Below are 27,314 nucleotides of genomic sequence, written 5' to 3' on the forward strand. Positions count from 1 at the left end.
GGGCTTCAGTTAAATCTGTTGTTAATTCTGTCAATATTGTTAACATCTTTCACAGAAGTACAAGAGATGTTGATGAAATCTTTAAGGTAAGACATGCAATACAACTGTCGGCGTAATTCAGAATTTTAATGTGGGACTTTTTTTGATGATAGAAATCATTTGAATATTTGTTTTTCAGTCTATGTGTTGTCCCTATAGTTACATAATCACATTTCATCATAAAAGCTGCCTGTTGTACAATAGACACTCTAAAAGAGTCTTTCCTTAATAGGAGAAGAAAGCTTCCAGGCAGCTCCCTTTTCCTGAAGCCCTTCTGTTCTTGCTGAAATCTCATTTGAATTACTCTTCCATTATGCAATTAAGAAACTACGGGTTCATTTACACAGCTAGCTGACTGGACCATGCTTTTTAATACGTATTATTAATTTGTTACTGGCAAGTGCAAGAAATACATTTTCTTTCAGCTTTTTAGGTTGAGTGTGTTCTATATTAGGATTTGCTTTTTCATTGCATCAGTAAATGCTTTTAATCTGTGATAATTTTTAGTAACTTTTTGCATCCTCACTCTTTTTTCCAGTGTATCTCTCTAAAACTTCTGTTATCCTGGTATGAAAGACCTCTGAAAGACTATGAACTCTGGGCATTATGTCATGAGTGTTTATGTACTCTGCAGACTTGCATAGATTATCCAGGTATAGTCTTATTTACCTTAATATATTTTGCCTAGTTATTTGTGTTCACTGTGTTAATGGTTTTTTTTAATTCTGTCTGAAAGAATCTCAACTTTCATTTTGTGTACAGAAAAAATCAGACAATATTTCTAATTTCACTCTTTTAAATCGTGACTTAAGAATTTTACTGAATTGGAGGTTTTTTCCATATATAGAATACCTTCTTTTGTCTTTATTCTGAGTTTGATGGCTTTTGAAGCAGAAATGAATCTTTATGACTTCAAGCAGTGAAACAAATTTTGTGATTAGATCTTTTGGGGATAGAGAAACTGTACTGTGACTTTTAAGAAAAGCACTTGTGACCTGTATCTTGAAAGCAGGAGGAAATGAGTTTCATGTGTGTGTATATATGTATGTATGTATGTAAACATAAGCCTCCTCTTTGCCTGGATTTCTTTGTGACAAATAATTCCTTACATATTTTTGATATTACAAGGCTTTGTTCTTGTAAAGCATTCATGGTCTTGTCATGACATTGCTCCTTACACAATCTCTACGCTTCAGTTTACAGAAGAATTATCAGAAGTAAATTTCTGAGAGAGGAGTGGGGAACTGTCCTTTTGACAAGACTGGAGTATGTCACATGTGACTCAGGAGAAGACCATCTTGAATTTCCATAGACATTCTGAATGTTGGTTTAGCTTATACTCATGATAAACCTGTAGCAGTTCTGATAAACAGAGCAGTTTCCCACCACCACTCCCCTACCTTTTTTATTCTTGATTTAAAATACCTGCTTTTGAGAATTTGGACAGGAATGAATTTGAAGTCTGTAAGTGAATATAAACAACTGGATAATAATGTACAGAAAACTTACTGCATCTCTTTGGATTTCAGCTTCAGCAATTATATCTTTTGTGATGTAAAACTGTTTAAAAGGAAATTAGCCATAAATGAAGGTTTCTTAGCACTTCAAGAAATGTTACCCATAAAGCTAATTATTTAATATAGCTTACAACAGAAGGATTATTTCAGCCTCACAGCATGTTCCTAATGTTTGTGAAGGGTTCAGGTGATTGCACATAATGGCTCAGATTCTAATTGAATGTGCATAGGCAGTCTCTGTTGCTGCACTTACATCCAGCCAGAATGCATGTTTTAAAAATACTGAAGAGTTGTCATCTGAACCTTATGTAGCCTGCAAAAGTTAACATAATGATGCAAAACACCAAATGGAAGACACCTTATTTGAAATTCCATATTTAACAAATATAGCTACTTTGAAGTTGAATACTGTTTTCAGATTTAGAATATTTCTGCGAGAGGATCCTCTGCCTGTTCTGAGGGTATGCATTGTGGAAAGTGGTGTTACTACTTCAGTAGCCACACACACACACAAAGTTCTCTCTTGGCTTTCCTTTGAAATAATATTAACTTACCAAAGGTGAAGCTGATACATATTTTGAATGTATATTGTTAAAATATCCTTTGTCTTGACAATGGTAGAGTCATTGTTAAATATATGAAGGGTGGAACAGGATGGATTATTTATTATTTATTCACTTAGCCTTTTTCTCCAAATCCTTCCTTGATTACTCTTTTTTTCATTACCCTAAACAGAAATTATCTGGCTAAGAAAGCATACCCCAAAGCTAGTCTCTTCATTTATTTTTTTAATTCAATTCTGCTACTGAAGTTGTTTGTAACCTCCATTGAGACTTTACTTACTTCCTCTCCTCTTATCAGAGGATGTTGCTTACAGGTTGCTCATGGATGCTTTAGGGAGCCCAGGTGAGAATTCCTATGTTGTACTGAACAACTTGAGATCTGGTTTGTGTGAACTGTGTGGCAGATTAAGGACCAGAGGCATTAACTTCTGAGTAGCAACGACAACAAGCATGAAACTGCCTCTGCAGAAATAACTAGCAAAGGTTCCCTTTCAGGAAGCCTTTCCTTTTCAAGACAAACGCTTCAGCTTAAATATTATTGAAGGTAGTACAGAAGCCTTTTTTAGTGGTAAGTATAGTGAACAATGTGATGAATTTAGGTGGTTTTTGTACAGGTAACTAGAAAAGCAAAAGTATTATTTCCCTTTTTATTTTTTTCTCTGAGACCTCTTCAATTAATTATTTAATAATAAAGTAATCTTTTGTTTGATCTTAGACCTCTTTAATATTAATTAATTAATTTAATTTTTAATGTCTTATTTAGTGCCAGAATCTATTCTTCTAGTAGTATGTTTTTAATTAGACAGTGTATTTGATAGTAGTCTACAAAGACAGGACTACATTGCTGGCCAGTTGGCTTAGTATATTGAAACACGTTACATTACAGTGTGCTTTGAAGTTATCAAAGAGATAGACACGTTACCACCAGTTTTTCATCATCAAATTTATATAATATGATCTCATAACCTTAGTTAAGTTTCTGAAGACCTCAGATTATTTGAAATAGTTTTAGAATTCCATTATTTCATTTTTACGTATGGAAAATTTCATGGCCTTTAACATACTGATCTATGTAACATTTACTCAGTGAGAGTGTGTGTGTGATTATAACTATATGTGCAAAATGGGTCTTGGTATCCTGTCACACTGAGAGGCATTTTGTTTCTGGCCACAAATATCTCTGCTTTCTCCAGATGATGACCCTGTGTTTTTGTGAGGTTGAAGAAGGAAAGAAAGGAGAGACTTAAATGCTTAAGATAAATTCTCAAATCTTTTATTGGTAACTTGTGAGAAGACTAGAGTACATCTACCTGTTATATTTCTTTCTTTTTGCTTTGTCTCTTTCTTGACCTTCCTTTTCAGTGCTAGGTATAAAGAGATAACCTTCCAGGTTTTTGTCTGTGTTCTGCAGGAGTTGCTTTTGGTAATTACACAGCTACTGTCTCTTTATTGGCTGGTGTCTCTTCTAGCATAAGTGTTATTTAAAGCATCATTTATTGTAGGGTAATTGCTGAAACTGAAAATTCTGGTTTAAGTTACTTCTTTTTATTAGTGCCAAATAGTTACAAGAACAGGTACTTATTATACCTTGCCCTTTTGTGGTTTGTTTTGCAGTGGTCTTACGTTTGGACTCTGTGCTGATTGACTGCCGTGGAAGTATCCTCTTTGCTGCTCCTAAAGCTGAAGGTAAACTAATAAATTGCATGTCCAGCTTTTATTTCTTTGGAGGGGGAGTGGAGAAGGCAAACATCTTACCTTTTGTTTCTGATTTCTTTTCTCACTTAGAATCTTGTGATGTATTTTATTTAGCTCCTGAAATTGAAGAAGAGGATGTGGATACTGAGAAGGTAATGTGGTAGGTTATGTAGGTTGCTTTGTATTTTATCAAAGGACAGTTTTATCCCTCTGCTACTTGAGAAAGAAAACTAAACTTTTCTAAGATTGTGTTAATATTTTGCATTTCTCCCAGTATTTCTTGGTTATTTGTGAAGATTTTTTGAATATATTGATTTCCCATAAAATAGTTGATTGTATAATTTTGACGTTCAGAATTCTTGGAGCAGCTGCCAAAACCTGTTATTCTATAGTTTTCCATAAGAATTTTTTATTCAGCTTATTAGCAGTATGACAGACTTTGATGTCAGGTTTTCACATTCTGAAGGTCACACTACGATCAGTATTTTTAGACTGTCTAGGCTAGAGCCCAAACATTAATCACATTTACAAGACTGGATAAAAATACTATTACCAGTATGTTTTTAGCAGGGAAACATTATGAATTGCTTCTCTTACCAATACAGTTTTTCTAGAGCTTCTGACTATAGGTAAAAGCCATAAGGTTCTCTTAGACTGAAGATAATAAAAATGTCAAATAGCAGGTGAATGTGTCTCCACTGGAACTGAATTTGAATTGCAAACTGTACCACGGTGATTTTAAAAGTCATGGAAATAGAATTTACAGTGCCTTTCTATTATATTACAAGAAAAGAGGTTAGCTAATATGTGCCTTGTATCCCCTGAGTTCTTTGAAATTAGACATAATAATCATGAATCAGAAAAAAAAGTGTTCATGAAAAAATCTACTAAAGACATTCAAATTTTTGTAAAGGTATCTGTAACTACAAGATGTTTGTATATCTTCCTAAAATTGCTTTTTCTTAAACTGTTTTGATTCAACTTGTAGGTTTTTCCAAGGCGTCAGAAGCTTAAACTAACCCTGAAATACAATACAGCAGTTTCACCAGACAGTAGAAATTAGTAATCCTAAAGTCTCTGTGCTTTGGTCATTTTCTTTAGAATATCTGAAGTTATCTGTTTCCTTATTTTTCTACAACATTATATATAGAATAAGCTGACCCATTTTTTTGCCTTTTTCCTGATGATTGCATAACTTTCTCATTATGAACATTTAGTTCAAATTATGGTAGGGGCATGAAGACTTATGCAGTGTCAGTCACAGTAACAGTAAAAAAAAGGTTTCTTTGGAGAATATAATGGATTGGATGGCAAGATTTTCCTAAATGAATAAATTTAAAGTAATCTTGGAGACCTGAGCCTAAGGAGAAGAATTTTTTTTTGTTTTAATGGAGCTTTCTCCCACTTCAGATATTTTTGTACCTATTAGTAGCTTTTATTCAATAGCTCAAGTGGTTCACAGGTTATTTTCTTTATACTTAACTTCCTAGTTATGTTTTGTTGATTGCTATTCACTTTGCTCAAAAGAGTTACTAGGGAACTTTGTTTTACAGGACCTCATTGTTTAGTGCTGTGCTTAGGTTTCTGTCCATTGAGCCTTTTTAATATCTTTCCGAGACAATGTGAAGAAGTATGGTGCTTTAAATTTGTTAAAATTGCATTTGTAGTATATGTTAACATATGTAAACTAAGCATTAAGTGGACTAAATCTGATTCTGTCTGAAAATTATAATTCTTCAAATGAAACAGAAGGCTTGTAAAGAGCAAGTATTTTTCAAGGTCCCTTATTGGGGCAACTTCAGCTGGTCTAGCTGCAGGTAGCACAGTAATTGCTGAAATAAATGTGCAGTACCTGATTCTTCTGACAGGTGTAATCTTCTGTGTAAATTATGACTTGTACTGGCTAACTTGTGATTATTGTGTGCCACTTACTTGCTGAATTATCCTGACTTTTTTAAGTAATTACGACTGGCAGGGTTTTATGATAGAACTCTGAGGCTGGCAGCAATCTTTATACATGAGAAAGGAATTCTTCAAAATGGTTCTAAAATACTTTTTTACTGAATAATTTCCCCAGACAAAGCATAAGACAAATAATGTCTGTTGCTCCAACAGTAGAAAATCAGCGTCTGTTACTGGCCCTGCATGCATAACAGCTAATTTTTGAAGTGGGCTGGGATGTTCATCAGCACCTTCAAAAGCCAAGAATGTAATCCGTACTTGGAAAGCTCTAGTAGGTTTGGGTTTTTTGCAGGGAATGGGGGTGAATTTTTGGATAATTTGCTGGAATTGTTTTTGCAGTGGAGGCTTTTTTTGATCTCTTTACATATTTCCTGTCTCTTACCTTATACCGATAGGTCTGTATTTATGGTGTTGCTGCAGTTCTGTGGATGGCTGCAAAATACAGTGTTCCACCAGGTCACAAACTAGTATTGCCAAGAAAATTAAAAAAACTACTACTGGATATGGCAAGAAAAAATCCTGAAGAAAGACCTTCTCTAGCTGCTGCAATTAAGGTTACTAGATTTAAGCAATTTTATGTGAAATCTATTTGTGTCTAAAGTCTCATTTTAGAGATTTGAAAACCAAAATAATTTACCATTTGTAATAGAATATCTAATTAAATCATATCCATTTACTTTAGGGTTTTATTTTTAAAGTTACCTCCTTAGGGACACAGAGGGGTGTGTTTTTAATTTGTATTGAAATAGTCAGTAAGGTTCTCAGAGTAGGTTCATAAGACTTCCTAAACTTAGATTACTTCTAATTGACTATTAATTTTGACTTTGTCCTTGTCCAAGAATACGTCACTTAAATGAAAACTTAAGTGACTGAAAATTATGATTTGTCTTCTTTTTAGACATGCAGTCATTATTTACTTGAACAAGGTATAAACAGCAAAAATATTTTGACCTTATTGAGTAAATCAGTCTTTAAGGTAAGAGTGTCTCCTTTTTTGAATTCTGTATGTTTTTTCAGTTAATCCTGTAAATGTATTCGAGTAAGATTTTGTGTCCTGCAAGTGTAGTTAGATTGGATTTGGTTTTGTTGTTGTTGTGGGGTTTGTTGGGTTTTGGTTTTTTTTTATTTTCAAGTAGTCTATAAGTATTGCCTTTTCCTAGTTCTTGCTATTGGAGTGATCACTCGACAGATCGTCATGCTCTGACTCCACCATCTGTATGGGTGAAGAATAGTAACTTAATTTCATCTTTTTATTTACCACCACTCTAATCGAAAAACATTAATATGTCATTGTTATGATGTTTTGTTTATGTCTCAAATGTGTGTATGTAATGCATGCAGCATTCAGTCAGTCCAAGGAACTGACTTTGCTCAAAACTTTGATTTCCTTTAAAGTTTTGAAGTCTTGATAACACTGTTTCAAATCAAAACAATTCTACCAGTCCTTAGAATTCTGTATGTCATTTAAAATTCCACCTTGGCATGACTAGATTGTTGCTGTGCAACATTCTAGGTTTATATGAGGACTGGGGGAGGTGGGGTTTAAGTCATGTGCTGAGCAGAATTTAAAAAAAAAGAAAATGCTAATAAATTCAATTTGAGCTTCAATGTTTATTGTTAGGCTGTTGAGGAAGAAGTCTTGTCCCAGGATCATGTTGCTTTCGAATTTAAAAATGAAAAACATGAGGTGGACTCTTCAGCGTCAAGTCTAGGTAAGCAGTCAGGCTCTGACATGTTTACTTGTAGTGTTCTCTAGATCAGTTCTCCACATAAAATTTTTCTCATCCTGATGTACAATTGTTTTTCTATCTAAATTGATTATTTACCTTGCATTTGTGTTTTTCATATTGTTCATCTTTCTAACTGTGTTTTTGTTTCTAGGATTTGTGCCTTTCACCAGTGAGAGTAAACTTGTAGCAGTTAAAGGACCAGTACCATGCCAGATTTCACTAAACACTGAGAAATCTACATTACCTGTTGCATTCAGCTCTCCTGCAACTCACTTTAAGCCTATTATTCTGCAACAGGATGCAAATATAACAAAGTTAGTATATCCTAAAGAAGAGTAAGTTAAATCTACTAGAATTTTCCTTAAAAAAATTTCTTTGTTCTTTTTCAGAGAGGTTCACACGCCAGTTTCTGAACAATTCAAGAAAGAAAAAAGAAAAGAAAAATATATGGACCACAACAAATCAGGATATATAGAAGACTGTAAATGCTGTGGTGTTGAGGACGCAGATGTTGAAACTACACCTGAAACACCTGAATGTAATTTACAAGTTCCACACCAGTTATCTTCAGAAGAGCAAAAATCAGGCATTAAGTTTACTTCTACAGTTACATTGCCATCACCATCTGATTCCTCACATATTCTACAAGGAAAGAGTATTTTATCTGAAGATCCTTCCAGCTCCTTAGCTTGTCCTACATCTCCAAATTTTCTTCATATTAATAACATCATTCTCAAACAGGACTCTGAGAAAAGAGTTTTGACATTTGTGCCAGTACATTTAGCTGTGTCAGAGCAAATACAAAATAAGCCTCTTCGTTCAAGAATTGCTTGTGATTGTTATCATAGTTTACCAGTGTTACTTTCAAATACTATTGCAAGTTATAAAATGAGCATGCAAACAGAAAATGCCTCCCTTTGTAATGTGCGAACTCATGAGACTACTAATACAAATAACAGGTTTGATAAAAGAAGCCCAGTTATTCAAACCAACTGCCAAGAAACTGAGTGTGCTAACAGTGTAGAAAGTACTTTCACTGAACAAGAATACACACCATGTGCCTCAGTGAATAAAGACAATTATAATTTCTTTGACGATTTAGTCCTCCCCCATCAGAACAGAACAAGTGACGCTTTACTTCAGGAAGTTATCCATCTCATACAGGAGGAGTTTGCATTTGATGGCTATCTGGAGAATGGAGTTGAAGTTTTTGATATGGGTGTGTGCATTTCCTTCTGTGCATTGTTGTCATGGATTTATAAGAATTTTGTTATTAATGTCTTTTTTTCTCCCTCTTTTACTTGTTTCTGTTCTTACTTTTCACAAGGTAACTTCATTTTAAACTTGAAGGAAATGAAGTTTGGTATGTTCTCTGATAGAATTTGTGAGAAATTTTGTGACCTCTACTGGGATGAAAAATTACTGGAGAATCTCTTTCAGGTAGTAAATGGAGAAAGATCTTCACAGTTATGGTAGGTGTTTCTCAACTATTTAATTCTAAGAGTTGAATATAGTCCTTTTATTCCTGCTTTCTAAAAGCAGGAAGGGATGTGCGCTTCTCTTCAGATACCCTTACTTGTTTCCTGTGAACTGTTCATTTCACAGTTTATTAGCTATTTCATTACTTTCTCCATGGTAAATAGTACTTACTGGTTCAGTCAAAAGTACTTTCTACTACACTTGTCTATAACTCCATCTTAGGATAACTGTTACAACCATTGATGGAGAGCTTTTTGGTCTTGTTAGAAGGAGGCTGTTTAATTAGAAGTGAAAATATATTGCTCTTACTGTTCAGTTTGCTTATTCTGTTAGATATTAGTTCTTTATACATCCTTGTGTTCTACTCACATCCAAGAAAAAGGAGTTTAATTTAGGTTTTCTAGAAATGTTTTGCTTAACTGGTGTAATTTGACTCTGTGTCCTCTCAGCAGTCTTTCATAAGCAGCCTGTTAACTGAGAAAACACTAGCTTAATTAATTTTTCATTTTTACTACTTCATCTTCAATGACATGCCTATCTACCTGAAAAAATAATAAAAACCCTTATTGTTTCATTGCACCCTCCAAGTGTAAAACACTTCTATAAAAGCTTCTTGCTGAAGACTGTTGCAATCAGTTTATGTCAAAGTTAATTTAGTGGTTTTTGCAACTACGAATTTGAAGTTTTGAGAAAGAAGCTTGGTAGATATGGTTTAGGAAAACTTCGGTGTTGAAAGATGTGTAATTCTTACATCAAGTTTCAGAAACAATAGATTGTGACCTCCAAATACCAGACCTTGGCATAGTGGCCTATTTCCCATTTGGATTGGGATTTTTAAGGAGATATTGGAAATTGGTTGGAGATTAGGCCCTTAGTTCCTTGGAGTTGAATGTTATAGTAGGAGAAACTTTGGCTGTTTCAGCTGAATTGCTGAGGTGTATGAAGAGGTCACTGTCTATATGAACTTCAGTTACAAAATAAAGTTTTTGAAAGTAAGAGTGAAAAGATCATCATTTATTATCCAGTGAAAAATATGGGTCTAACTTTAGACCCCGTGCAAGACCTGTCTTAGAGTATCTCTGAGACAGTACTTACTTAACATTACTTCAACAAAAGCTATAGCGGTTTTTAATTCTTAGCTGCTTCGACTTATAGTTATTCTTACTAGGGATGACTTAGACTGTTTTCCAGAGGCTGAATCTGGAGTGAAAAATCCATTACAGTAATCTGCAGTCTTAAATTGTGCCTGGGATTATGTGTTCTGTTTGTGCGTGCTCTGATACTTCTGTCAGATTTTTAAATGCTGTAAAGGAAAATCTCTGTCTCTTACTCAATGTGCTTTAATATCCATGTGGACATTTTTTCCTTGTAAAATAATAACTGAAGCTGAACATGCAAACTTTAGGAAGTAGATAAATGCAATGAAGGCCTTCATGTCCATGGTAGAGTCACTTGTAAGATCTCAGTGTGATGTAAATATAAAACTATATTAAACATTATTTTTTCCCAATCTTGTCTTTTCAGCATAGCTGAGGCAAATGATGCAAAATGCAGCAATATATTCCAAGATTTGAAGAAATCTGAAAGCTTTTTGGCAAGCAGTGATCAGACAGAGGGTGAGAAGGGACTTCATGTTTCTAGATCTTTATGGGTGCTAGAAATCCATCAATGACACAAGCTTTGGGATACTGACACTTTGGGTGTATCTGCAGGAAAACACCCACCTTAACACTTATGGACATTATCACTAAATCTGGACATTATCAATGCTTTGAGGACACCAGTGTCTTTTATATGAAGCTTCCACATCATCCAATGTCATTGAGTGGGATGTCACTTACTTTTACTTACTTCTGTTTACATGACTGTGTTGAAAGTTCCCCAAATGATAACTGCCATATGTAATTTTCCTGTGTTCTGACAGATGTTCTAGTGGGATGCTTTAAAGCAGGGAGAAGAAAGGAGGGACAGTTATACTGAGTCAGATTTACACAGCATAGCAAGCTTTGCTAGGCAGAGAGGAGAGCTTTAGAAAATTCTTATGACTCCTTAGCATAAGAAATTGAGGACTGATTGAGAAATGGCTGTACCCATAGATCTATCCTTCAGTGTTCACTTATCAGGATTAAAAAACCCAGAGAGTAAAAGAAAAACAATTTTAAAAAATGCACTAAAATAAAAAAAAATTCAATATAATTTAAAAATTTTTGGGCAAGGAATTGTACAGAAATCTAGAAACTGAGTTCCAGATTTAATTGGACATTTTTAACTATTCATCACAGGAGTTTTCACAAACAGGTAAAAGAAAAAAGTCTTTATCTTTTCAGAATTCCTCCACTTTTCTATTCTCTGTGCCGAAATGCCTTTTAAAGATAGATACCAATATGAACAGTGGGTCACATGATTTGTTCATCAAGATAGTTTTGGCTTTTGATCATAAATTTGGTTTCAGAACACCATATCGGAGCAGTCATTGAGGTTTTATTAGTGGATTTATTTATGCTTCAGTATGAGTTTTATATTTCTCCTGTCACACTCCATGATGGAGAGTTTGCAAAATATCCATCTTTCAGTATCTGAACACAAAACCGAGCTGAGACTGGTGAATCCCAAGATTATAAAACCGTTACCCTTTCTGGGCTTAGTGTATTGATAGACAGCTTGTATTTGGTTGCTGTTGTACCAGTATGAGGTTTTTTTCAAGGCAGTTCATCCAAATTTCAGGATTTAAACTTGGTTACTTCTCTGTTTTGAGCAAAGTTAAACTGTGTGTTTTTTTACAGAAGACCTTACACACTATGCACAGTATAAAAATTGTTAATTGTTAATAAAAATGGTTAATTTTTATAGTGAAACATAAATTTATAATTTTGCATTTGGCTGCTCTTCTGTGTTGCAAATGTATTGCAAATGTAGAATGATTGCAAATGTAGAGCCAGAATTTACCATGGGGTATTCGATTTCTTTGCACCAGTAATTTAGGTTCATTTGACTCCAAGGTAGCATATTTAAGCCCTATAGGGTTGCTCAAGTGGAGAGAGAGACTTTTGACAGGTCTAAAAGCTCCTGTCAGCATTATACCAACTTTTGACTGTCACCTCAGTCCCTTAAGGCTGGTAGTAGCTGTTAGAACATCAAAGAAGTCCTACCACAGCTCAAGGGATTGAATCCTGTAGGAATAGAAAGTTTAAGATCTATGTCCCCATTGGCTGTGTCAAGTATTCTTGCCCTCTGTGTATGGAATAAAAGCTTGAAGGCTTATGGATGGAAAAAACCCTCAAGACCTAAGTGTTTTACTAATGTGTGCCCAGGACTGACATACTTAACTTCTGTTTTAAAGCTGCTCTGCTCTGCTTTGTTTAAATGCTTTTTGCATATGCATGAAAAATATTTTGTCATTTTCAAAAATCCATTGTTTAACTATTGCTTAATAGTTCTGAAATACCTTTTACCCTTATCATTTTACAATGTGTAGTCAAGAAAAAATACAGAGCCAAGATAACATCACTATTAGAGCACATGGGTAGTCTCATAAGAGTGTTTTGTATGTGTAGTGTTTAAGTTCAACAAAACATGAATCACATGACCATTATTTCTTTTTCCCCCATACACCTTCTTTAGGAAAAGGGGAAGCAAATTTTGATGTGAAGGCTGAGCCTCTAATAAATACATCATTAGTTGAAATGGATTTCAATGAGTCACCTTCAGATAATATCAAAAAAGGATTCAGACTGCAAAGTACTGTCCCTATAGAGGAAGAGCCACAATGTTTACAAAGGAATGGCTGTTGTACTGGTCCAGGCTTTACAGAAGAAAATAGAGAGGCAGAGGAAGAGGCTATGATAAAGATAGCTGGAAACAGCTACCTAACATCTCCCAGTCTACATGACTTTCATGGCTGTAGTCCTGGTTGGAGCAGTGCATTTTATGGAGCTGAATGCTTTGATTCAGAAGTTCATAATTACTTGAAAAACCTTGGAAAGCAGAAATCAAGTGAGTCAACAAATATAGATGCTAAAAAAGTGGTGAGTACATTGATTTTAAGTCATTAAGATACTTCTTTACTTGCTGGTTAAAAGTATGATAATATTTGTGTTATAGTAAGTCAAAACACCCTTTCTTCTTTTAAATACTAACTCTTAACTGGTTTAAAATCCTCAAGATTTCTCATGTCTTAGCAATAAACCACAGGAGGGGTAGTATTCCAAAATAAAGAGTACTGACATGGAAGTGCAGTCACTGATCTACAACCCATCTTCTTTTCATAAAGTTGACTGGAAAAGCACCATCTGCTGTATGCACCAATGCCAGGGTGTTATTATTATAGAAAACATCTAAGAATGACTATGACTGGAGCAGATTGCAGGCCCATGAGACATCCTTTCTGTCATGCACTCTGAGCCCTTTTCCTTCCTCACAGCTTCTCGCCCTTTGCTGGCAGAATGGGTGGTTATTTGCTCCCATCTTGACTTGAAGATGGCTAATCATCATAATGAGTGCAGCCTTTAAAGTAGTTGGGGGAGCATGGGTAGGGGGGTGGATTGTTTTGGATTAGCAAGGTCTTTATTTTCTTAAAGATCCTATTGATCACATTTTTACATTTCAGCATCTATCTATAACACGCTTCAGTTTTTTTAATTTTTTGTAAATATTTGAAGTTCAAAGAAACAGCTTGTCTCTATCCTTCCTTGTTTAAATCATTTTACCCAGTTTTATTTCAGAAGCTGTTTTCTTGATTAATGTAAGTCTAGTTTTCATTATCTGACAAGGATTAGATCAGCTACTTTTTTGCTCCAAGTTTGACAGATTTTTAAGAAATTGGCTATAAAGTTGAGTTAATTCTTCTGTTTTGCAGTAAAATGTGCTAAAGCAGTATTTAGGAATTTCTCTATCAAAGAGTGAGTATTTAAAGAGAGACATTTGAGCTTGACTACATTTGTCCTGACTTAGTGGCACTGCCCTTTCATAGGGATAGGTCTGCTTGGGCAGGTCAAGTTTAGTCTGCAACTACAACTGAGTAATGAATGAGAGTCTAATTACAGATTTAGAGACATATACATCTTGTTAGTACATTATTCTCTCCAACGAATAATTTATATGATTTAAAAGTTTCTTTATTCACATTCTAAAACTAAATGCAACTAAATTTATTTAGGGTTTTATTGTTTTGTATACCTGTAAGTGGGTTTGAGAATATCCTGAGAAATTCTGAGTGCCAGAACATATATTTATGAACAAATTAAATATTATGCCATAAAAATAATTAAGTTTTCTATTTTTTTACTGGAACCTGTTAGATACTGTCTGCACCTTAGATAGGTTGTGATTTAATAAAATGCAAAAAAAGTAAAACAGTTGTTATATGATGAATAGTTACAGTAGGAGTCATTAAACTATTATAATTCAAAAAAAAAAACAGCAATATTTGGAACAAATGTGAAATAGCTAGAATGAAAATAAAATATTTGTAAATCAATGTGGTACTTTCAAATGTCATGTGGGTGCTTACCAGATAGTTCATTGTGGTTCTAGCCATCAGCAAAAGGTAATCTGCATTCACAAAAGTTAGTTCTTAGGCAAGCAAGTGTATGTCCCCTGCCTCACATCACCTCTAGTTCAGGAGCTGCTGATTTCACACCCTCATAGCGCATCCAAGCCATCCAAACCAAGTCCTTGCAGCAGAGCAAGAAGGCAAGGCAACTGCCATGGCTGTCCTTCATCCAGGGAAATGTTCAGGTCTTCCCTAACAATGAGAAGTGGGGTTTTTTGTAGTCTTGTAAGATGCCTTCAGTTCTCTTGCAGCCCAGTGCCTTCACCTGTAACCTTTGTCCCTTTCCTCGTTGCTCTATTAGGTTTCAGTTACACTCCCAGGTCTCATAAGCTACTTGTGGGAGTCTCCAACAAACTTCAGTACACCCAAGCTGTGACTAGGATGTTTCTAACAAAGGTTTTCTGTATTCTGGTCACAGTTTTCCCTTTCTCATTCCTTTTTTACTTTCCTACCAGTATCTCACATTCATTGGTAGAGCCACCCTTCAGCCTGTAAAAAACTCATGCTTCAAAGGACAGATTGGAATTTGCAATTTTTCCAAGTTAGCAAAGTCACTTTATCGCTGCTTTGTTTCCTAGACTAAGGGATGTTCTATAGAAATGTGTCCTGACAAATTAAATGCACTTCAGAGGGAACAGAATAATTGGGTGTATAGCTTCATCAAAAGTTTTTATATTCTAGACCAACCTGAATTGGAAAATGTTGTGGAATAGATGGGGAATTTGCTTCTGACTTCATTGCTACTTACCTCAAGGTTTTTAGGGGACAAACTACTTTTGTCCATCAGTTTCCCCATGGCCACTCTTTCTGATTCCCTCCCTGTTCTTATGGCCTCTTAATCAACTTGGTTTTGCTTTAATTGACAAAGCAAAACCAGACCTTTAAGTAAAAGCAAGCAGCTTCCAATTAGAATCTGGATAATAGCTTCTCTGGGCTTTCCCTGTTCTCTATGTGATACCTGTGTAGCAGATCTTTTAAAAATCCACAGGGCTTTTGTGACTCTTGATGCTAATGAACTACCTTGTTAAACCTTTTGAGCTTTTCTGAAAAGCGGTGACAGGTTTTTCTTAAATTAATTTCTAGCAAGTCCACCCCATTAAAGCTAACCTATTTACCAATCTGTTGTGTGGTATGTTAGCTCTGAACTGTGTGTTTTCTGATCACTCTGCCTGTGGGAGTTGTCTGCTGCATTCTGTGAACTTACTCCATTCCAAATGCTGGTTCATGTAACTTGAGCACTAGTAGTTAGCTTAGGACCCAAGTGCAAAAGCCACCACTTTTATAAAACACAACATACATCATGTTTGTTGTTTCATCATAAATTAGAAACTGAACCCAAAGTGCCTGGCCTATTGGTTGGTAAAACAATGAAACCTTTGACATGCAAACAATTATAAATATTCACATTTAAGTTTGATACATTGTGAGAAGTCCAATCATTTTAACCATTGCTTCCATTATATAATTCTGTAGATAATTAGTTTAATTTTTTTAATTATGTGAAATGCATAAATCTAAAATATGAAAGCTGATCTTCAAAATTCGTATGTCCTTTAGTTCTAGAGCAGCTCTCACATCTGCCTTCTTACCTGGTTGTGTAATATATTTGTAATTACACTTGTTTGGAAACCATGGATTTCAGTAACACAATTCAATTCTTGCTGCAGATAGAGCTGTTTTAGAGAGCATTTCTGCAGCTTGCACTAAATTCACAACCCATAACTTTTAATTCTGAATGACTTCTGATTGTAAGTGTTCTAAATACTCTTGAAAACAACCAGATAAATGCAATTATAACTAAAGGCATATTTATGTAAATGGGGTCAAACAAACTTCCATATGGTCTCATCATACACAAACCTGCTCCTGTTCTGAAGTTTTAGAGCTGTGAGACATAACTAATGCTCTTCTGAGGACAGGTAACACCTGCTGTAACTTCTCTATAAGCACAGGTGTGAAAGGTATTTTTTCATGATTATACCATATTCTTTTCTGTTTGAATGTTCTTTTTTTTTCCATACAAAATGATTCTCTTAAACTTCTGTTTCTTACTAGAACCGCCTTGCATTCACCATCAGAATCCTATTTCTTTTTAAATAGGAACTAGAACAATTGCTAATGATGGAGACAAAAAATTACAGAAAGACTATAAAGTTTTACCAGAAACTTTTGCAGAAAGAAAGAAGAAGCAAAGGTAAGATTACGGCAACTTGCCAGTAAAAAAAAAGGGTGCATATAACTTTTAAGGGCTTGTTCTGTAAATCAGTATCATTGATTCTTATGCTGTAAATTTTAAATCTAAAGGTCCTGAAACTAAGTCTGTGTTGCCCAAATTGAGAGGACAGCTACAGGAGATGAAGTCAAAAGTGCAGTTTCTTGAACTGGTAAAGAAATATGTGCAGGCAAGTCAGACTTTATTTCGCTTGTGCTTCATTTGTCATTTCATTACTGTATCAGTGTAGTTGGTCACTCAGATCACTATATAAAATGTGAAATGTTTTGCGTCAATGTGCCAAATTAAATAGGATCTAAAAGAATTATTAAAGTTAGTGCTACTAGTTTTGTTTAAACAGGAAAAAAATAAACTCTTTGATATGCAATGTGGCTTTAAGTTGACTGCATTTTGTATGGATTTTCCTCTCTATTTTCTTACATTTTATTTTATTGTGGCCTTGTTTCTTTGAGCAGATGCTGTATGCAGAGCAGTGGGGTGTGGAATCCTGTGTGCTGCCTGCAGTCATTCGTAACGGGAAAACTGACACCACAGACACGGCAGCTCTGGATGAATCATCGTTGCTTCTTTACTATAACACAGAGAAACGCCCATGTAATAATCAAAATGGAGTAAGAGTTCTGCAGGCTGGTACACCACTTGGTTTAATGGCTAATTTATATTCTAGGTATAGTATATTTTGCACCTAAATTTGGATTGGGTTGAAACATAGTTGCTAAATCAGGAAAAACTTGTCTCTCTGATAAATCCTACTTACTCAACACTGAATAAATTTTCCTCTCTTGTATCAAGTTTCTGTTATTTCTGTGAGCACTTATTTACAGAAGTGGGCATGAAAATGGAAAAAGATTGGCTGGACTTGATTAAAACCCTAAGCATTTGATAATAAATAAGAAACTAAGAACTTCAGACTTTTAATCCTTTACTTATTTGACGTTTTGCTCTGATAGTTGCCACAGAATCAAGGCTTTATGTTACTGCCATCAGTACAACGATTCTTCAGATCCTATAATTTGGTAATTCTTATATTAGGCTCTGTTCCACAGATTATTGCCCCAATAATCAGTCCTTGGCATTGATCAAGATGTAGGCTTTTCTCAGGGCTTAAATGGGGACAAAGCTGTCCTTCAGCTAGAGTGAGGGCAGTGTCGTTATAAGATTTGTGAGCTCTAATAGTATGAAAGATGGAAATTTCCAGAGGCTCCATCAGACTTCTGCTGCTGTAGAGGGACCAAGTTCCTCCCAGCTACTTCTCTCCACTCAACCTAACTGTGAGATCCACTTACTTACCCTGAGTGCAGCTTTTCCTGGTAGTTAATATTTTGCACAGTGAAGAAAAGGTTTTGTAATCAGATCTTCCCCATTCATCAAACCCATCTTTCATGATGAGCTGTAAGCCAAGAGAAAAATATGACAATTAACCTGTGTTAAAAGCTTGAGAGTGTGTGTATATAAAAAAGTAAAACACCCTCATTTTTAATGTGTGTATAATAAGTGTATTCTCTTGTTAAAGTGACTAATTAGAGCTACAGGGAATATTTTCTTCCTTAATGTATCTACTTTTTCTGATGTTATTATTATAATAATAAACTCTAAAGCAACATCACAAATGAGATGGTAGAAAAAAAGAAAAATATATTCTTCTATTTAGCTTGTAACTTTTGTTAATAATAGAAATGTCAAAGTGGTTATTGACAAAATTGAAAGTAGAGAAACTCTTTATGAAACAAATTATGCTTTCAGTGTTGGCAGTCACAGTATTTGACATGTAAAAATGATAAAAGGATCAAGATTTTATGAAGAACTTGAGAATTTAAAATGCCTATTGATATTTTGAGTATTTTTTGCTGTTGCTGCACTCTAATGCAAAAAGATGATGCTTTCCTGCTTATCTGAGACTTTTCATGTGCTTTACAGAAATGCGTTTTTGGAAGGTTATGTCCAGCAGTTTCTCTACACATTTCGCTATTTCTGCACGCAAGAAGAATTTTTGCAGTTTCTTCTTGATAGAATCAGCAGCCCTTTATCCAGGTAAAATAAATTTCCATGACAATATTATCAAAGCACACTTGAGTTTCCGCTAATAGCAAGTAACTGTTTCTCAAAAGTCCTACTTAATTAAAATGAATTTTTATGTTTGTTTTTATAAGACTCTCGACAAGTGAGAGTGAAACTGGAGCAAGACCTGCATTTGACAATGTACTTACTTCTATTTTCTTCTGAATTCCAAGTCTTACTTTTATCAGTTATTCAATAGTGGACAGTTAAGTAGAACCACAGCTTTGTTTCCATAGAGCCAGGGATTCTAGAGACATGAAATATTGGAATTTCAGATAGTACAGTCATAATACTTGCAGGTTTTTTCAACACTTATTTTTAAATTAGAATTGTATATGAATTTTGTGTAATAAGTTCCTTTTTCTTCTCACCAGTGCAAGCCCAGATCCTTCTGCATCACTTAGTAAAATATGTAACCGCAGTTTCTACATCCTCCAGGCTTGGATTGAAGACTGCTATAGTGTAGACTTTGCAACAAATACTGGTCTTCTGTGTACCCTAAAAGAATTTATTTCTTCTAAGGCAAGTCAGAATTTCAGTAGATGCTTTAATGAAAAAAAAAATTGAAATCATTTATGGTATATGTAAGATTTTGATTTAAAAAGAATTTCCTAAGTACACTTAAAGAAAGTAAAAGAAAAATAATGCTACCTTTGACAGCCATGTTCAATATGTCTGGTTTTGGACAGATGTGAATCTTACAACTATATTGTGACTTACTTATAATTTATAGAAAAATGAGTTCAATATTCTGTTAACCTACTTTGCATTTACAGGTTGCTTCATTAAACGGCTATGGTGAGCGCTTGCTGTCACTGCTTGAGGGAGCTTCTGCCAAGAAAAATGGCAGTGCCGATCAGTGCTCCAGCATGGACAAATGTGAAGAGGAAGGTGAGGACGGCAGAAAAACATTACATTCCCTATGTAGAAAGCTTTCAGAAGACGTTTCCAGAAAGGTATGTTTTTTCTCTAGACTGCACTGTATGGAGCACATTTCCATATATTATGTTTTGACAAAAACAGAAGTATCCAGTTTAGAGTCCAGACCATGTATTTAGTAAAAATTATGTATCTGCATTTTAAATTTTCTTTTGAAAATATCTAATGCCTAAACAGTTCTGCAACTGAAAATAATCATCCCTTAATTACTATCAGCTGTTCCAGCAATAATAGATCAGATAATCAAAATTTGAATTTTTCATTCTTGACATGAGCCTGTGACTCATCATTACTAGGAAACCTTTACTCCCTTGTCAAACATTAATGCTTTTTCTTAGGCATAGATCTTTGTAAGACTATATATTCAGGAAAGCATCAGGAGGTGAGAGGTTTCCTGCGACAACTTCAAAGCTTTGTAGCAAGAACTTGTCTGAACTTCTGTCTGTATTTACTATTCTATACAGTGTGCTAGAGTCCCAGAAGCCATACTTTTCCTGAAAACAGACCTTTTTACATTGTGTCCAAAATAACATGTGGAGGTCAAGTGTATCAACAATGCACCAGCTGAATTTGGAATCAGCTTCCTGATAAAGGTTCAGGATTCCGTGGGGTATACTGGGGATTCAGCCAAGAAAGGGCAAACAGAATAGAGAAACACAGACTTTTTTTATTGTCACTGCATGAGAATGATACTGGAAGACAGAAGAAGGGAAAAGAATGGAAAACTGAATATTTCTTGGAAAGGGATGTTTGATTCTAAGCAAAGTGGATACAAGAAATAATGAGAAGTAAAATATATAGAACTTCAGAATATAAAACATTTCATGGCACCAAGCTTGAATACACAGAGGCTTGTTTTAAATACTGATTGTTGATTGAGATCTGGCAACCTCCTGCTCAGACTCATCAACTTATCATCAATATTATATCAGCTTAAAATAGCAATGTTGAGTAAACCAATTAGTATCTGGGCTAACCTTGAAGATTAGCTGAAGAGTTTTGTATGCACAGAGGTGTTTCTCTTAACAAAACATTCCTGAAAGTTATATCAAGGGGAGACCTAATGTTTGTTTTAGAAAAGTTATGTCCTTATATTTATTTTTTTCTACAGAACTTTTACTGGAAACTATCCAAAGGTATGGGACCAATTGCACAATATCAAAGAGAGCGACTGCACACTAGTTCAACAGTTTTGCCAAAGCCATGCAGTTTTACAGAAGCTAAAGCAGATGAAGTGGGACCATATCTCTTAATAGAGTACAGTGCACAACAGCTTTGTTGGCAGCTGACATTGCTGCAGCAGGTACAGAGGTCTAGGTCTAATTGGAAATAATACTTGTCTTCTTACTTTGCACTCAGCTTTATTTCTCTACCATTTCCCAACTGTGTTTCCAGATTATTTCATACTATAAGACTTTGAATTAAAATAATCCATTTTTCCCATGAAATCTCTACAGTAAAATGTAGAGAGACTAATGTTATTCTTATGCTGTGATCCCTCTCATAAATTTGTGAAGGCAGGGTGGGAGTGGGACACTGTCATTTTTATTCCCAAGCATTTTAAAAGAATTGTTAGAGCTCACAGCAGATGTATCTTGCTTTTTTTGTTTAGGAAGTATTTCTTAAGTGTCATCCAGTACACTTTCTAAACTCAAGAGCACTTGGTGTTAAAGACAAATGTGTTCCTGTGCAAAAGTAAGTTGCTTGTTTTAACTGCCCTTTTATTCTGTCGATGCACAATAACTTAACGTGTTACACTTTTAATACAGCTAGAGAGAAACATTTTAAATAGTTAGGGGGGTTTTTATAGCCTGTTTATATGGGGGTTTTTGGTTTCAGGGGATTTTAGCTTATCTATGTACCTATGCACATACTTGTGTGTGGAAGGTCACATTTGCAAGCTGATTTCTTTGAAATCTAAAGCAGGTCAGGCCAAAATATTTCTAAATAGTTGTGTTGGAAGCTTGCTTCAAAGGTGTTTTATTTTTTGGCAGGGAAAAAGTGTAATGGATTCCAAAATGGGATCCCTGATCATGCATGTGTGTATATGTATAAAATCCCAGAAGACAATTACAGAACAGCTGAGGTTGGAAGAAACCTCCCAAGATCATGTAGTCCAAGCACCCTGCAAGGTCAGCTAGACCAGGTTGCCCAGGATCATGTGCAGTTAGGCTCTTAATGTGAATGGAGACTCCACAGCTTCTCTGCAATGTTCATTTTGTACTTTTAGGTAAATGAGTTATCGGTATTCAAAGATACATAAGAATTTTCGTGTAGTTACTAGAGTGATTACCAACCCATTTCAGTTACTTGCTCCTCAGTAATTAATGTTTTCATCCACCCACATGGACCTAATTGTGGGTATTTTTATGGTCTACTTCTTATATACTCAGTGGATTCAAGTAGCTTCTAATTAGTACTTGTTAGTGCACTACCTGTAGTAGCCTTTTGTGTGCAGAGATAGGGAATGAACTTTTAAAGCAAGTCATCTTTTACAGATTGTTCAGTGCCGAGGCTAAATCAACTTGTTTATACAGATTTTGGAGTTCAGTCATGGAAAACAAAGTGTGTGATGCCACTGGGTGTCAGGCTCAATTTCTTTTATGGCTGCGGATTTTAATGAGTTTGAATTTCTGGCTGTTACTTTGTGTGAGATCAGAGAGTTTGTTTTATTCACTAAGGAGGTGGTGAAGGTGTCTTTATATACAGAAATGTATCCTGCATATGCTTATTTTTTGATCACATAATTACCTTGTAATTACAAGGAAGAAGTAACATGGCTTACTGTGTACATAACCAAATATTATAAGAAGACTGCAAGCAATGCAAAATTATTTTAAATGTCTAGAACTTCGCCTCTTCACAATCAAGATTTTCTTTGAAAATCCAGTATCAGCAGGAATTATTTTTGCTTTTTTTCCCCCATATTCTCTGTAGGGCAGTTTCTGCTGAGACAGTTTCCCTTAAAGTCTGTAATCTGTTTCTGTCCAAGTGCATACAAGACCAGTACCTTCTGCAATTACTAAGAAATGCAGACAGTATCAGCACCTGGGTTGCTGCTGAAATTGTATCATGTCACACAACTAAGGTTTGTCATTGTTTATTGTATAACAATTAAATGGTTATTTATTTGTCATTGTATATGATTGCTATGCAGCAAAGCTGCAAGAGATACTCTGAAATACACCTGTGAGTGGTCAGTTTACAATGTGGTCTGTTGTCATAAGGAAGATTGTGGATGTTTTGTGGTAGCAGGTGTCAAACCTAATAGAATGTAAGAAATGGGTTGTCTGAGGAGAATACATGGAAACTTTATCAAAAACACCTGGGTAACAGAAAAGGAACAACTTTGTTTTGGAGGGAAGTGTTATTACATTCAAGAATTTTGATAACAAATTAGAAAAAAAAAGCATTTCTTCGTTCTCATTTAATTTTACTATGTAGATCTACTGTATATGTAGTGTATATTTCTGTGTATATAGTATACGTTAATTTTTTTTTTCAGCTGCAGGTGAGCTTGTTATCAAAATTTCTTCTTATAGCAAAATGCTGCTATGAACAAAGAAATTTTGCTACTGCAATGCAATTCCTAGCAGGCTTGGAAAATCTTATTGTACGACAGTTACCAGTAAGTTTGGCACTCTATTCTGTAACTATTTTGCATAAAATAATCTTGTTCCAAAATGGACATTAAGGTGAAAAACAAAAATATATTTTGTTTTATTGTAAGGCCTGGAAAATTTTACCTGCAAAAGTAGCTGAGATAATGGAGGAACTCAAAGCTGTTGAGGTATAGTATAAAGTCTCTAATGTAAAAATACTTCTTTGGGGTTGGAGAAGATGCAAGATCTACTGAAATAGGTGCCTCTGCAGGATGAAAACCGTAATTATTGCTTTGTATTATGAAGGAGATTTTAATGTGTTTTAAGACTTTTTTACTGTTAATGAATTTTAATGTCAGGATTTTTCTAATGTTTGTCCTATGGGACTAAAAATCAAAAGAGGCATTTCAAAGCAAACTAAAACATAAGCTACACTAGATACACTTTAAAAGATTTCTGCAGGAGCTTTGTGGCTGTAGTCTATTCTCAAAAGTCTTAAACATTTGTTTTATCACAGGCTTTCTCTTGTTGATCTATAGAATTTTGAAACATAGAGTGAAGTTTTAAAATGCAGTTCTGGCTGTGATTTAGAACAATTAAAATCATGTATGAAGTATCTTTTGATTAAAATTACTTTCTTTGTGTACTTTAAAAGTTTGCCACCAGATTAATTCAGAGTGGTGTCTTCAATGTCAAAAGTTAATATTCGACAAATAAATAGGTAATGTTAAATAGATAGAGAACTTACAAAGCCTTCACTGATACTTAATGTAAGATTAATCTGTGTGCATTTTTAAACTAGGTGTTTTTAAAAAGTGATAGCTTATGCTTGATGGAAGGAGACAGATTCAAAACTCTTCCAACAATTCCATCAGCCCATGTGTTGGCTATGCACATCCAGCAACTTGAAACTGGAGGATTCACAATGACGAATGGAGCTCACAAGTGGACTAAACTTAGGTAATTATTTTAATTATATGTGTATATTACCTAACTTTTTAATTAGAATATTGTCTAAATGGATAATGAGAGCTAATGCACATCTAACTAAAAGTATCTATAATATTGAAGAAAATGCTTGATGCCTTTAAAAATTTGGGGGTTTGATTTATGCTTTTGTTCCTTCATCAGCAAAACAAACTAATCTTTTTTACCATATTCTCTTACAAGAAATATTGCAAAAGTTGTGAGCCAAGTTCATGCATTTCAAGAGAATCCTTATACTTATACACCAGATTTCAAGCTGCAGTCGTACCTCAGACAAAGAATAACTCGTTTTAAAGATGCAGACATTTCTGCCTTGGCAGCTGACAACTGTGCCAACTTCCATCAGATACCAGCAGAAAAACATTCTCGAAAAATTCAGGACACGCTGCGCAGGATGAAAGCAACATTTCAGTAATTATTTATGTTTCATCTGTTCTACTCCAAGTTTAGACTGTAAACTGGATTATGTCGATTTCATCTACCGGACCAATTCCCAAGCAAATACTTCAGTGAAGTGACTTAAAATACTATCTCAAGTTGAAATTATTATATTTCTTAACACGGAATTATAAAATGATGAGTAATCAGATTTTAATCACTGGCAACTGGATGGCAGATCAAAAGCATAAAAATAGAGATAAAAGTAGAGAGAGTATAGTTGAAAAGGATTATTTTTTTTGTCACTGTTCTTTAGCATAAATAAATAATTAGCCTGAAAACAATCTAAAAATACTGTGGAAATAAGTTAAAATTACAGTTTCTGTTGCAAAGTTGGACTAGGAGATTTTGGAGTATAGTTCATTAAATATTGAATATATTTTTATATAGGCATAGTACAAATATATTCCGTCACAGTGTGCATATAATTCATGCACACAGATCTTCTGCTATTCATTGACTGTTGGTGTGTCTGTCTTGCTTTTATGTTGTGTGTTATGAACACTATAAATGAACTTAAATAATTGGCTGTCTGTTTATTCAAGCATACTAAGGAAGGAGAAGAATGTTGTCCTTCAACTTTTTTTTTTGGTTTGGCTTTAATGTCATCAGACTAACCTGTTTCCAAATGAAAGTAAGTCTGAATCTAAGTATTACCAATTTGTTGCTCAGTTTCTGCACTCATGGCATTGTGAAGACAGTAAATGTGAAATTGCCTCTTTTATCTGTATTTGGCACAAGAGTCGCTTTGCCAGTTTGTGCACGTCTGTATGTGTGCACATTTGAGTGTGGCTTTTGCTCCTGTTGCTTTTGTAGATTGCAGTACTCCAGCAGCATTCAAAAGCAAGTAACTGTGTGAAATTTGGATCATTAACTTGTAAAAGTTTTGATGCTAACCTATGTATGGAGCTTACAAAACCTTCTACATGGCAATGAAATATGTTGCTATTGCTAGAAAATTTGGAGCTGCACAGGTTTATGCAAAACCAAAATGTTAAGGCTACAAATTGGTTACAAATACAAGTATTTCTACCAGAAGTAACAATGATAGCACTAAAAGAGAGGTAAGGTAGGGTAGGGCAAGAAACAACTAAAATAGGCGCTGTCCTGAGAGTGGTTTGTGTAGAACCATATTTAAAAAAATTAAAAAGAAAATGTTTTCAGAGATGGGTAGATGAAGGGCAGACATGAAACTAAGTGTCCTTGTCATGTGTTAATGATGGAGAAGAATAACGATGTGAGCAATGGGAATGTGCACGTCTTGTATTTTGCAAACTGTACTGGTGTATTTGATGGAAGTGCATGTGCACATGTTAAAATGTAGCTTTCTCAATGTTTAAGAGGATAGCTTCTCCTTTTCTCTTGTTAGTAACAGCAATATATACATCACAGGCCTCTCATCTCTCTCAGTAGAAACAAGGTATGTCAATACTTTCCATTAAATACCTCAGTTACTTTTCCATACTAATACAATAATGCTAACTTTTCTCTCTTACTCATTTAAATACTGGAGATCTCAGACCTCAACGGGGTTTTCTTGCATCTAATATGATTTATTTTGTTATTTATCATGTGTAGGTTTAGCATGTCATTAATTACAGTGTTCTGACTTACCCTTAAGGAATTAAATTTGTTGCTATTTCTCTAAAAATTGAAAAATGTGAAAACATTAAATCTTTATCTGCTATCTTTATATAATACAATTATTTAAGTACATTAATGATACTCTTATCTTCAGACATATTTTGCATATTTTATCTATGTGCATTTATTTCAAATAGTTGTTTTTATTAGTAGTTATTTGGTTTTCTCTCAATTAAAAATTACCATCCACTTAAAGCCACACCTTGCCTTTGAAAGACCATAGAATTTTTGGTAGCATAGGTTTTGCTAATGTAAAGAACTCCAAAAAACTTGCTTATCACATGATCTTAATAAATCCATTTTATATAGTTACCAGTCAGACTGTTGAAATTGCTTTTGTGGATTTTCTTGTCATTTATATTTTGCACTCATGAGCATTAGCTCATATATTTCTTACAGTTTTTATCAGGATATAAAGCAACTACTACATCTAAAAAATATTATGTTTATTCTATGACAATAACTGGTGCTATACAAGAATTTAAAACTCTCATGTCTTCTGTGTAACCATGTATCAGACCTTATATTGCCATTAATGCATAGTATTGAGTTACGGTACTATGAGCGGTTTCCATCAATCAGACATTTAAGATTTTATATTTTATTTAGGCACCATCCAACAACAACAACAAATGAGGCGGTTCAGGGCACTGGATGATTTGAGTTGATGTTACCAGAGAGACATAATTTGGAAAGCTTAGCTGGGCACAGTGGAGCCTAATCATCCCAGCCATGATTAAAATCTCTGCAAATAGATGCTTATTTCTTGTCATACCTGATAAAACTCATAAACAGTAACAGGGGTAAATTATTCACCTAAGTAGAAGAAACTCAATACTGTTTTTTGCAAACAAGATAGTAGAACATATCTAGGAAA

The 27,314-nt window shown here is 34.6% G+C and overlaps 1 protein-coding gene across 4 annotated transcripts in view; it reads left to right on the forward strand.

Annotated features, from left to right (window-relative positions):
- Nucleotides 1–27,314, forward strand: part of KNDC1 (kinase non-catalytic C-lobe domain containing 1) — a 64,283-nt gene that overhangs the window by 34,493 nt on the left and 2,476 nt on the right. The window contains exons 7-31 of one of the 4 annotated variants that reach the window (XR_011698554.1): nucleotides 578–692; nucleotides 3,734–3,805; nucleotides 3,905–3,966; nucleotides 6,172–6,330; nucleotides 6,675–6,752; nucleotides 7,398–7,488; nucleotides 7,658–7,820; nucleotides 7,896–8,725; nucleotides 8,834–8,978; nucleotides 10,510–10,601; nucleotides 12,607–13,010; nucleotides 16,637–16,730; nucleotides 16,841–16,938; nucleotides 17,225–17,436; nucleotides 18,687–18,800; nucleotides 19,202–19,349; nucleotides 19,604–19,783; nucleotides 20,878–21,069; nucleotides 21,379–21,461; nucleotides 22,704–22,854; nucleotides 23,272–23,394; nucleotides 23,497–23,556; nucleotides 24,171–24,328; nucleotides 24,539–24,766; nucleotides 25,339–26,213. Coding sequence is in view for 2 of the 4 variants with exons in the window: in XM_071563995.1 (XP_071420096.1) it covers nucleotides 578–692; nucleotides 3,734–3,805; nucleotides 3,905–3,966; nucleotides 6,172–6,330; nucleotides 6,675–6,752; nucleotides 7,398–7,488; nucleotides 7,658–7,820; nucleotides 7,896–8,725; nucleotides 8,834–8,978; nucleotides 10,510–10,601; nucleotides 12,607–13,010; nucleotides 16,637–16,730; nucleotides 16,841–16,938; nucleotides 17,225–17,436; nucleotides 18,687–18,800; nucleotides 19,202–19,349; nucleotides 19,604–19,783; nucleotides 20,878–21,069; nucleotides 21,379–21,461; nucleotides 22,704–22,854; nucleotides 23,272–23,394; nucleotides 23,497–23,556; nucleotides 24,171–24,328; nucleotides 24,539–24,766; nucleotides 25,339–25,396 (4,110 nt within the window). In the remaining 2 variants the exon portion in view is untranslated. Of the gene's footprint in view, nucleotides 1–577; nucleotides 693–3,733; nucleotides 3,806–3,904; nucleotides 3,967–6,171; nucleotides 6,331–6,674; nucleotides 6,753–7,397; nucleotides 7,489–7,657; nucleotides 7,821–7,895; nucleotides 8,726–8,833; nucleotides 8,979–10,509; nucleotides 10,602–12,606; nucleotides 13,011–16,636; nucleotides 16,731–16,840; nucleotides 16,939–17,224; nucleotides 17,437–18,686; nucleotides 18,801–19,201; nucleotides 19,350–19,603; nucleotides 19,784–20,877; nucleotides 21,070–21,378; nucleotides 21,462–22,703; nucleotides 22,855–23,271; nucleotides 23,395–23,496; nucleotides 23,557–24,170; nucleotides 24,329–24,538; nucleotides 24,767–25,338; nucleotides 26,739–27,314 lie in introns of those variants that run through there. The other 3 variants (XM_071563995.1, XM_071563996.1, XR_011698555.1) reach the window with 3 other exon arrangements.

This window comes from Pithys albifrons, chromosome 9 (genome assembly GCF_047495875.1).
Source record: "Pithys albifrons albifrons isolate INPA30051 chromosome 9, PitAlb_v1, whole genome shotgun sequence".
Lineage (NCBI taxonomy): Eukaryota > Metazoa > Chordata > Aves > Passeriformes > Thamnophilidae > Pithys > Pithys albifrons.